Raw genomic sequence first — 12463 nt, forward strand, 5'->3', positions numbered from 1 at the left:
CCCTTAAAATTTATTAAAGCTGTGATTCTCAATGGGAGGGAGAAAGTATGCTCTCTCCCCAACCCACCAGAAGAACATATCAGAATCCTTGGGAAGGTCTTTTTCAAAATGCATGTGCCTTCATTCCTACCCTACATGCTTACCTGGTTGAAGATCACCGCATGTAATCTCAGATGTTACTAATCGGGAGTGTGTTGCATACATAGGAGCCCCTGGATGGTGCAAACAGTTAAGCACTCAGCTACTAACTGAAAGGTTGGTGGTTCAGATTCACCCAGAGGCACCTCAGAAGGAAGTCCTGATGACCTGCTTCTGAGAGATCACAGCCTTGACAACCCTGTCAAGGGAGAAGTTCTATTCTGAAATGCATTGGCTTGCCATGAGCCGGATTTGACTTGATGGCAGTTAGTTAGTAGTTGTGTACATAGTGTGAAAGTAGGGAAAAAGAGTTAAGAATAAGTGGCAGACATTTCTTTTTTCAGGTTAAGAGGCATCAGTGTCTTCATTTTCTGTCACTTCCGTTGTCAGCACTAGCTGAGCTCTCCTTTCTATTTACTTCAAGAATGTTCCTGCATAAGCATTAATGCAAGAACAGCAAATCAAAGTAGGGGTGTGGATGCAATAGCATGGGTGGATTCACTTCTGAGATGAGTGTGTAGCTTCTACATTCAAGATAAGGGCAAGTCAAATTTGTTCAGCAAAATTACTGTCACGAAGCCTTCAGTGTTCACTTGAACAGTTGAAACTCTGAATACTAATTCTGTGAATGCCAACCCAAATCTATCATCTTTTCTACCTTTAAACCTGGTAGAAAACTCTGAGAGTTCTGTAATTCTGTCTATTTGAAGAACCACCTTACTGGGTAGAGTCTAAAAATGACAATGACAAGGCCATGCTTGTCTAGAGGGTTGGTTCTTCAGTGCTTTGAGTTCCCCCTTCACCTGAGGGTAAGTGAAAAGCCTGAGATGAGAAGTACTAATGGAGTTCTCTGCCTGTTTTATCCACAGACTGCAGCTGAATATGTAAAATCTCGACTCCCAGAGGCCCTGAAACAGCATCTTCAGGAATATGAGAAAGACAAAGAGAACAGTGCACTGTCTTACCAGACCATCCTTGAACAGCAGATCCTGTCAATTGACCGAGAAATGCTGGAGAAGTTGACTGTGTCCTATGATGAAGCAGGTATGTTTATCTGCATACAAGTGCTATTTTTTTTTTTTTTCCTGCAGAAATTTCTTTGTAGAACTTAGTAAAATTTAGGCCCTTTTCTGAAATAGTAGGTTAAGGGAAAACTGTATTCCAAGTTCTATAACATGGATTAATAGTAAATTTCTCCTCTACAGTTTTAATATCAAGCCTTGGCAGGTGATTCCTAAAACTGGCTCTTAAATATAAAATCCCCTTTAAATTTTTTATCTTTTTTACATGGAATTTTTCTGGCCTTTCATCAGCCATGTATTTCTATTGATCTAATCTTTTAAAATGTCACATCAATTTTGATTACAAACTGAAAAATTTTATATCTGATTGTCCAAGAACTGTTATTCGGTTCAAGTACTTTTTTAAAAATCTGAGATTTTCTTTTCTAAAAATATACTTTTTTTTCCTTGAAGTTGTAGCTGAACTTGGACTTTATTTTCCTTTGGCTCCTCAGATGAATCCTAGCCCTTAATACCACACCAGAGACTTCAGTTCACTGTCTGCCATAGATTCATTCCATCCAAGGGAGCTTACTAATGAAATCATGGACAGGCCATGAAGAACACTGTGTTTCTCTATTACATAGTCTGTCAGTTAAAACCCAATTTTAATGAAATACGTGTTATTATTACTTGAAACTATTATACTCTTTAATAAAATTAAACTTACTTAACAGAAATACCCTAATTAAAACTGCCACACACACATACCCCCCAAAAAATGGAGAAAATACAAGAAAATAGTTTCTAATGATTAAATGTTGATATTATTGATCCTTATTTTAACACCAGAAACTTCTATTTTTATTTCCACAAGGAAATTGTTAGCATGTCTCCTATTTTCTCAATCATAATATAGTTTCAATGGTGACCTTCTTAATATATGATTTTAAGCTTGACTAGCAAACAGAAAAGGGAGGAAAGATACATCTGCCTAACCACTAATGCAGTTTTTCTAGTTGTTTAGCAGCCCCATTTACATTCCAACCTCTAGCCTCATATACATCCCACTCAGACAGGATTCACATGTCAGCCTTGCCCAGAACATCGCTACTCTCTGTGATTCTCCATTGCTTCATTAAATTTCCAGACACATTGGCTTTCTTCTACCTATTAGGTGGTAGCTGTTTGGTCTCTGTATTTGTTTTGTTTGTTTTTAATATTTTTTTCTTTGGAATTCTCATTCATTGCCTCTCTCATCCTTCATGGAATAAAGTTCTCATCCTTCATGGAATAAAGTAAGGCGGTGATCAGTCCCAATCAAAGTAACATTAAATAATTATAGCATCTTAGAGATTATAGAACTCATATTATTCACCCCCTCCCTGCCCCCATAATCATTTTATAGTGAGGAAACTGAGACCCATAGGCTTGCCCAAAATAACACAACTACTTAGTGGTGGGGCTGGGATCCTGACCTCCTAATTACTAATCAAGCCGGGCTTTCACCACACTAATCCAGGTTCTCATTCAATCAATAAGCATATCTTGAATGTATAGTAATGTACTGGGCAGTTGGAAGAAAGAGGGAAGGGCATTGAAAAGGTGGGGAGGAATTTGAGATTAAGTAAGATGTGGATCTTACTTAAGGACTAGCTGAGGAGCTAAAACATCCATGCATGACCTCATGAGAAATATTCCAGTGGGACTTGGGAACAAGTGCACTCCATTATATCCACAAGCTATTAAAGTTAAACTTAAGGCATATAGAGCAAAGGAATTGTGGAAGTGGGTCAAATTTTCCATGGAATTTGTTAGGAGAGGATTTTATTTAAACCCTGAAGGACAAATGATGGATGTGGATTTGTGAAGAGAAGAACACATTCTGTGTGGGTGAATGGGCACAAGTGGGCATAAAGGTGGAAATGAACATCAACTGCTCAGTTTTTTCTTCTGCAGGAATCATTTTCCACTCCTTCACACTGTGGTTGAGCAATTACTAACCTGTACCACCACCACCACCAGTTGCTGTCAACTTAACCCCAACTCATAGTGCCCCATGTGTGTCAGAGTGGAACTGTGCTCCATAGAGTTTTCAATGGATGATTTTTTGGAAGTAGACCACCCAAGGTGCCTCTGTGTGAATTTAAGCCTCCAACATTTTGGTTAGCAGCTGAGCATGTTAACTATTTGTACCACCCCACCATTCCTACTAGTCTGCAGAAGTACACTTACATATACGTGGTCTTCAGGGGCAAATATTTTGGCATGAATTAATCTATCAGTAAACTCTGCAGTATGAAAGTGTGGAAATAACCACAGGGTTGAGAGAGGATCTAAGTTCCAGGCTTTCACCTCTAGCTTAATACTGGCACAATCTTTAGCAAATTAGCCTCTTAGTGCCACTGGTTCTTCATCTCTAAAGTTGGGCTAATAGGGTTATCATGATGATAAAATATGATTATGTTTGAGGAAGTGCTTAAAAATCATATTGCAAATGCTAATTAATGCTGCTAATGCTGAACGAGAACAGATTTGGATCTTGTTTCTCCTGGGACAAGTTTAAAGTACTCTGAGTCTTTTCTTGGCATGTTTTTGGAGAGGCAAAGGAAAATTTTAAAAGATGATCATTAGAAACTCTGAGAAGTAAAGCAACATCTTTTGTTAAACCATCCACTATGGGTTCAGTTTGCTCTTGATCATCCTGCATCAGGGAACACAAGGTAATGAATTTGGTGGGGTCCATGTATGTAAGAACGAATGAGTGCCATTCACTGCCTCCTCTTCTGTACCCACTTGTCAATGATTTCAACTAAAAAAAAGTAGAAAATACAAAAAGATTTTGCTATTTTTAAAAGAAAAATATTTCCTAATAACACAAAGGAGTTGGAGTATGAAATTAATACAGTCTCCAATACCTTTAAATGTAAGCATCCTATACTAAGACAGGAAACCCTGGTTAAGCGCTGTGGCTGCAAACCAAAAGGTAAGCAGTTCAAATCCACCCGGCACTCCTTGGAAACTCTATGGGGCAGTTCTACTCTGTCCTATAGTGCCACTATGAGTCGGAATTGACTCGATGGCAACAGGTTTGGTTTTTTGTTTTTGTTTTTCTTTTATACTAAGACACACTCATTTGCTTTTTTCCATGCTATCCCAGTTTTGACTTCACCACATTCTCAGCCCTTCTGGTTGGTTTAGAAAGTGGCTAATGGGAAGACATTCTGGTCTCTAGAGAGGTTAACTTGTTTTTAATGTTCATCCACTAATAAATCAGCTTGAGTGACTTAATGACAATTACCACCATCTATAAATAAAAATATTTTTTTAATTTTATTTATGGCTTCTAAACTTCTAAAAATGAATTTAACGTGAAAAAAAATCTTTGCACACTTGTCTAAAAACATTGGCTCAAAACCTTTTCTCCTTCCCTTCTCTTTCTCTACCTCTGCTTCTCTCTGTGTCCTCTTTTCTCCTTTAAATACATACATAGCTTAATGCTTTATCCATCTAGAAATTCAGTTATCTAGCAACCTACCATATCTGAAATTCAGTGAAGAAATGGGAATAAGCAAAAGCCACAGGGGTGCAACCATACCATGTCAAAGAATTTGTGAACAAGCCTATAAAATGGAGGCTTGATTTTCTCACCTAGAATCTATATATTTTTTTTATATAGTTCTGACCACTCAGATTGTATTTTCCAATGTGATATTTTCTTGTTTTAGAATTCTTTTTCTAACTTTAAGAGTATTTTGTTGTAGAAATAAGTAGAACAATATAATAAGAGAATAATAATTCTCGGTAATTCTATCATTGTAAATATTTTGGTGTATTTCCCTCACTCTAAGCATTTTTGGAATATGGTTAATATCTTGTAGTTTTATATCTTGCTTTTTTCACTTAACATTATCAATAAGTACTTCCTCGTTTTATTAAAACTTCTTTATGTGAAGTTAACATTAATGGCTACGTAATGATTCATTCTTTGAAAGTACCATTCACTAAACATCCTCCTACATTAGACATTTAAGCTTTTGTTTTTGCTATTATGAGTAATGCTGCAGTAAACAATATTATTCTTCTGTTTGTACATTTTTACACACTTCATATTACTTTACAGAATAGACTTTAGAAACCTTAACAGTTTAGTATTAGAATTAGAAGGTAGGGGAAAGGGTGATGCTTAGGGCAGAGATACTGAGAGCAGCAAGGAGTGAGAGCAGAGAGTAAGCAGCAAATCTCTGAAAAGCAGTGATCAGATTCCCGAAAACCATGCCACACTATGCTCTAAGCATTAGAAAAACCAAAACCAAACCCGACTCATAGCAACCCTATAGGACAGAATAGAACTGCCCCGTAGAGTTTCCAAGGAGTGCCTGGCAGATTCAAACTGCTGACCTCTTGGATAGCAGCCATAGCACTTAACCACTACGCCACCAGGGCTTCCCTCTAACCATTAAAAAAAAAAAAAGTCAAAACAGCATTCATAGACTCTGTGTTACAGGGTCAACGTTGTTGATGTTCATAATGATGACCTTGATTCACAGAAAAGAGGTTCAATAATACTTATTACAATCTGTATATAAAAATAAGGAGTCCCTGGGTGGTGCAAACAGTTAAGAGCTCAACTACTAGCCAAAAGGTTGGTAGTTTGAACCCACCCAGAGGTGCTCTGGGAGACATGCCTGATGATCTGCTTCCAAAAGGTCACAGCCTTCAAAACCCTATGGAGCAGTTTCTACTCTGCACAGATGGGGTCACCATGAGTCCAAATTGATTCAAGAACAACTAACAACAAGGATAAAAACATGAAATGTGTAAGACAGTTTAGAAAGATTTTCATCTAAAACTGTTGTAAGTTTTGGTACTTAGAGGAATAATAAAGAGATTTTGTGGAATAATGGAAAGAAACCTCAGAACCAAAAGATCCAGATTCTGTTCCCAGCTCTGTTGCCAACCTTGAGTAAGTTTCCAAACATTTCTAACAGCCATTTTCCTGTAAATTGCATGAACAGGATCTCATAGGTTGCTCCCAGCAATTAAACTATGATTCTGGTCTCTTAACAATGGCAAACTCAGGTAGTCATAGTTTCTCCAAAGTTGCATTGGGTTTCTGTTTGATCTGTTGCCTTTCTCCTCTCTCCTCACACAGCCCACATAATTTGTTCATAATGTCTGGCTGAAAAGAAGACCACTCACTGCTCAGCTTTCCCAGCATGTGCACTCAATGCCCAGTCATCCGCTTGGTGGTAAACCTGGGACTCTGGCAGTATGAGTTGAGCAAAACTAGGTTTTGGAAGAGGAGGCTCTGAGTCAGCATTCATGAATCCTCATTAAGACAGCTTAGATCCTTTTAACAGCCTTTTATAATGCTAAACAAAATATAAAGTAAGAAGTAAGGTATGCTTTAAATTTGATCTAGTAATATTTTTATTTGAATAGAAGTGCAATTTCATTCACATTTCAATAGATTAGGCCTAGTATAGAGAACTTTCCAAGGAAAGCAGTGGCAAGATTTGAAAAGAAGATATCAAAAGAGAGTATTTCACACTAAGAGAGCATCAGTATCCTAAATATTATTTATAATAGTGTGCAGAAGTTGAAGGCTTGAAATACTGGAAGAGAGAATTTTATCTCATTTATTTTTGTGCTGGTGTGTTATTCATTTGTGTGTGTGTGTGCTTTAAGTGAAAGTATACAGTTCAAGTTAGTTTCTCATACAAAAATTTGTGCATACATTCTTACATGACCCTAGTTGCTCTCCCTATGTGACAGCACACTCCTCCTTTCCACCCCAGATTTCCCATGTGCATTCAGCCAGCTCCTGTCCCTTTCTGCCTTCTCGTCTCAACTCTGCACAGGAGCTACCCATTTAGTTTCATGTATCTACTTGAGCTAAGAAGCACACTCTTCACAAGTATCACTTTATGTCTTATGGTCCAGTCTAATCTTTGTCTGAAGGGTTGGATTTGGGAATAGCTTTAGTTTTGGGTTAACAGAGTCTGGGAGCCATGTCCTCTGGGATCCCTCCAGTTGCAGTTAAACCATTAAGTCTGGTCTTTTTTACTAGAATTTGAGTTCTGCACCCTGCTTTTCTCCTGCTCAGTCAGGGACTCTCTGTTGTGTTCCCTGTCAAGGCTATCATTGGTGGTAGCCACGCACCATCTAGTTCTTCCAGTCTCAGGCTGATGAAGTCTCTGGTTTATGTGGCCCTATAAGGTAGCTATGAGTTGGAATCCACTCGACGGCGGCAGGTTTGGGGTTTTTTTGTTTGTTTTTTCTGTCTCTTGGGCTCATATTTTGCTTGTGTCTTTGGTGTTCTTCATTCTCCTTTGCTCCAGATGGGTTGGGACCAATTGATGCATCTTAGATGGCTGCTTGCTGTCTTTTAAGACCCCAGACAGCACTCACCAAAGTGGGATGGAGAACATTTTTTTAATAAACTTTGTTATGCCAATTGACCTAGATGTCCCCTGAAACCATGGTCCCCAGACCCCCGCCCCTGCTACTCTGTCCCTCAAAGGGTTTGGATGCATTCAAGAAATGTCTTAGCTTTTGGTTTAGTCTAGTTGTGCTGTGCTGTATAGGGTCACTATGAGTTGGAATCGACTTGATGGCAGCAGGTTTTTTTTTTTTTTTTTTTTTTGGTTTAGTTGTGCTGACTTCCCCTGTATTGTATGTTGTCCTTCCCTACACCTAATATAATTCTTGTTATCTAGTTAGTGAATACTCCTCTCTCCCTCCCCACACTCATAACCATCAAAGAATGTTTTCTTCTGTGTTTAAACCTTTTCTTGAGTTCTTATAATAGTGGTCTCATACAATATTTGTCCTTTTGGGACTGACTAATTTCACTCAGTATAATGTCTTCATATTCATCCATGTTATGAGATGTTTCACAGATTCATCATTGTTCTTTATCATTGGGTAGTATTCCATTATGTGAATGTACCGTAATTTGTTTATGCATTCATACGTTGATGGACACCTAGGTTGTTTCCAGTGCTGTAGTCAGCATGGCTGTACATATATCTATTTGTGTGAGGGCTCTTATTTCTCTAGGATATATTCCAAGGAATGGGATTGCTGAATCCTATGGTAGTTCTATTTCTAGCTTTTTAAGGAAGTGCAAAATCAATTTCCAAAGTGGTCATACCATTTCACATTCCCACCAGCAGTGTATAAGTGTTCCAGTCTCTCCACAACCTCTCCAACATTTGTTAGTTTGTGTTTTTTGGGAAAATCTACCCTTGTTGGGGTGAGATGGTATCTCATTGTAGTTTTGATTTGCGTTTCTGATGGCTAATGATCCTGAGCATTTCCTCATGTATCTGTTGTTTTGTACGTTTATCTTGTATCCTGAATGTCTTCTTTGGTGAAGTGCCTTTTCATATCCATTGCCCATTTTTTAATTGGGTTATTTGTCTTTTTGTTGTTGAGGTTTTGCAGTATCTTGTAAATCTTAGAGATTAGACACTGATCGGATTTGTCGTAGCCAAAATGTTTTCCCAGTCTGTAGGTTGTCTTTTTACTCTTCTGGTGAAGTCTTTGAATAAGCGTGTTTGATTTTTAGGAGCTTCCAGCTATCTAGTTTCTCTTCTGATGTTTCTGCATTGTTAGTAATGTTTTATATTCTGTCTATGCCATGTATTAGGGCTCCTAGCATTGTCCCTTTTTTTTCTTCCATGATCTTTATCATTTTAGATTTTATATTTAGGTCTTTGATCCAATTTGAGTTAGATTTTGTGCATTGTGTGAGGTATGGGTCTTGTTTAATTTTTTTACACATGGATATCCAGTTATGCCAGCACCATTTGTTAAAGAGACCATCTTTTCCCCAATTAAGGGACTTTGGGCCTTTGTCAAATATCAGTTGCTCATAAGTGGATGAATTTACATCTCGATTCTCAATTCTGTTCCATTGGTCTGTGTATCTGTTGTTGTACCAGTACCAGGCTGTACTGTGGTGGTGGTATAGTAGTTTCTAAAATCAGGTAGTATGAGGCCTCTCACTTTGTTCTTCTTCAGTAATGCTTTACTTATCTGGGCCCTCCTCGTTTTCCATAAGAAGTGGTGATTTGTTTCTCCATCTCATTAAAAAATGTCACTGGGATTTGGATCGTGATTGCATTGTATCTGTAGATCACCTTGGGTAGAATTGACATTTTTACAATATTGAGCCTCCTATCCGTGAGCAAGATATGTTTTTCCACCTATGTAGGTCTCTTGGTTTCTTGCAGTAATGTCGTCTAGTTTTCTTTGAATAGGTCTTTTACATCTCTGATTAGATTTATTCCTAAGTATTTTATCTTCTTGGGGGTTAATCGTAAATGATATTGATTTGGTGATTTCCTCTTTGAAGTTCTCTTTGTTGGTGTAGAGGAATCCAACTGATTTTTGTATGTTTATGTTGTATTCTGATACTTTGCTGAAACCTGCTATTAGTTCCAGTAGTTTTCTTGTGGATTCTTTGGGGTTTTCTGTGTATAAGATCATGTCATCTGCAAATAGAGATATCTTACTTCTTCCTTACCAATTTAGATGTCCTTTTTTTTTCTTTTTCTAGCCTAATTGCCGTGGCTAGGACCTCCAGCACAATGTTGCATAATGGTGATAAAAGGCATTCTTATCTAGTTCCCATTGTCCAGGGGAATACTTTCAGACTCTCTCCATTTAAGATGATGTTGGCTATTGGCTTTGTATAAATGCCCTTTATTATGTTGAGGAATTTTCCTTCTATTCCTATTTTGCTAAGAATTTTTATCATTAATGGGTGTTGGACTTTGTCAAATGCCTTTTCTGCATCAATTGATAAGGTCATCTGGTTCTTGTCTCTTGTTTTATTTATGTGATGGATTATATTGACCGTTTCTGTAATGTTGAACCATCCCTGCATACCTGGTATGAATCCCACTTGGTCATGGTGTATTATTTTTTTAATATGTTGTTGAATTCTATTGGCTAGAATTTTGTTGATGGTTTTTGCATCTATGTTCATTAGGCATATTTGTGTGTAATTTTCTTTTTTTGTGGTGTCTTTACTTCATTTTGGTATCAGGGTTATGGTAGCTTCATAGAATGAGCTTTGGAGTATTCCATCCTTTTCTACGCTCTGAAATACTGTTACTAGTAGTGGTGTTAACTCTTCTCTGAAAGTTTGGCAGAATTCTCCAGTGTAGCCGTCAGGGCCTGGGCTTTTTTTTCTTGGGAGTTTTTTGTTTTTTTTTTAAATAATTTTTATTGTGCTTTAAATGAAGGGAGTTTTTTAAATTACCTTTTCAATCTCTTCTTCTGTTATACATTTATTTAGTTGTTCTTCCTTTGTTTGTGTTGGTTTAGATAGGTAGTGAGTTTCTAGAAATTTGTCCATTTCCTCTAAATTTTCAAATTTGTTAGAGTACAGTTTTTCCTGGGAATAGGTATAAATTTGGATCTCCTCCCGTCAGTTCGACAGGAAGCTGTCTTCCATATTTCTTGGCATAGGCAAGTGAGCACCTCCAGGACTGTATCTGTTTACTGAAACATTTCAATTGATAGTCCGTCAATTCCTGGAGCCTTGTTTTTTGCCAGTGCCTTCAGTGCAGCTTCAACTTCTTCCTTCAGTACCATGGGTTCTTGATGCTACCTCTTGAAATGGTTTAATGTCAACTAATTCTTTTTTGGTATAATGACTCCGTCTTTTGTTGCTCCCTGTGTCATTTTATATTTTCCCCATAGAATCTTTCACTATTGCAACTCGAGGCTTGGATTGTTTCTTCAGTGCTTTCAGCTTGAGAAATGCTGAGCATGTTCTTCCCTTTTGGTTTTCTAATTCCAGGTCTTTGCACATTTCATTATAACATTTTACTTTGTCTTCTCTAGCTGCCCTTTGAAATCTTCTGTTCAGTTCTTTTACTTCATCATTCCTTCCTTTGCTTTAGCTGCTCGACATTCAAGAGCAAGTTTCAGAGTCTCTTCTGACATCCATCTTGGTCTTTTCTTTCTTTCCTGTCTTTTCAGTAACCTCTTGCTTTCTTCATGTACGATGTTCTTGATGTCATTCCACAACTCATCTGGTCTTCCATCACTAGTGTTCAGTGCGTCAAATCTGTTCTTGAGATGGTCTCTAAATTCAGGTGGGATATACTCAAGGTGATATTTTGGCTCTCACCGACTTGCTCTGATTTTCTTCAGTTTCAGCTTGAACTTGCATATGAGCAATCGATGGTCTGTTCCACAGTCAGCCCCTGGCCTTGTTCTGACTGATGATATTGAGCTTTACCATTGTCTTTTTCCACAGATATAGTCAATTTGATTCCTGTGTGTTCCGTCTGGCGAGGTCCATGTGTATAAAAAAAAATAATCACCATTTATGTTGGTCAAAAAAGGTTTTTGCAATGAATGAGTCATTGGTCTTGGAAAATTCTATCATCCAATTTCCAGCATTGTTTCTATCACCAAGGCCATATTTTCCAACTACCGATCCTTCTTCTTTGTTTCCAACTTTCACATTCCAATCACCAGTAATTATCAATGCATCCTGATTGCATGTTTGATCAATTTCAGACCGGGGAAGATGATAAAAATCTTCAGTTTTTTCGCCTTTGGCCTTAGTGGTTGGTGCATAAATTTGAATAATAGTCATATTAACTGGTCTTCCTTGTAGGCATATGGATAGTATCCTATCACTGACAGTGTTATACTTCAGGATAGTTCTTGAAATGTTCTTTTTGCCGATGAATGCAACACCCTTCCTCTTCAAATTGTCATTCCCCGCATAGTAGACTGTATGATTGAATCAAAATGGCCAATACCAGCTCATCTTCTGGCACTATATCAGACAATGTCCACTGCTATTCACAAAGTTTGCACTGGCTAATTCTTTTCAGAAGTAGACTACCGGGTCCTTCTTCTCAGTCTGTCTTAGTTGGAAGCTCAGCTGAAACCTGTCCTCCATGGGTGACACATGGGGGTATCTGAATACCGGTGGCATGGCTTCCAGCATCACTGCAACATGCAGGCCGCCACAGTACAACAACTGACAGACATGTGGGGGCCTCCTGACATCTTGACCCTTTAATCATTATATAGCATTCTTCCTTATCATTTTTGTGGTGGCTTTTAAAGTCTATTTTGTCAGAGATTAATATTACCACTCCTGCCCTTTTTTGATTGCTGTTTGCTTGATATATTTTTTTGCATCCTTTGAGTTTTAGTTTGTATCTTTAAGTCTAAGATGCGGCTCTTGTAGGCAGCATATGGATGGAGCATGTTTTTTTAATCCATTCTGCCACTCTCTGTTTCTTTATTCGTGCATTTAGTCCATTTCCATTCAATGTAAT

The 12463-nt window shown here is 37.9% G+C and overlaps 1 protein-coding gene across 1 annotated transcript in view; it reads left to right on the plus strand.

Annotated features, from left to right (window-relative positions):
• PPM1L (protein phosphatase, Mg2+/Mn2+ dependent 1L) overlaps nucleotides 1-12463 on the plus strand; it is a 577710-nt gene that overhangs the window by 437792 nt on the left and 127455 nt on the right. Inside the window, exon 2 of the mRNA XM_003422197.4 lies at nucleotides 1008-1182. Coding sequence (XP_003422245.1) covers nucleotides 1008-1182 — 175 coding nt within the window. The remainder of the gene's footprint in view (nucleotides 1-1007; nucleotides 1183-12463) is intronic.

The sequence above is a fragment of the Loxodonta africana genome, chromosome 23 (genome assembly GCF_030014295.1).
Source record: "Loxodonta africana isolate mLoxAfr1 chromosome 23, mLoxAfr1.hap2, whole genome shotgun sequence".
Lineage (NCBI taxonomy): Eukaryota > Metazoa > Chordata > Mammalia > Proboscidea > Elephantidae > Loxodonta > Loxodonta africana.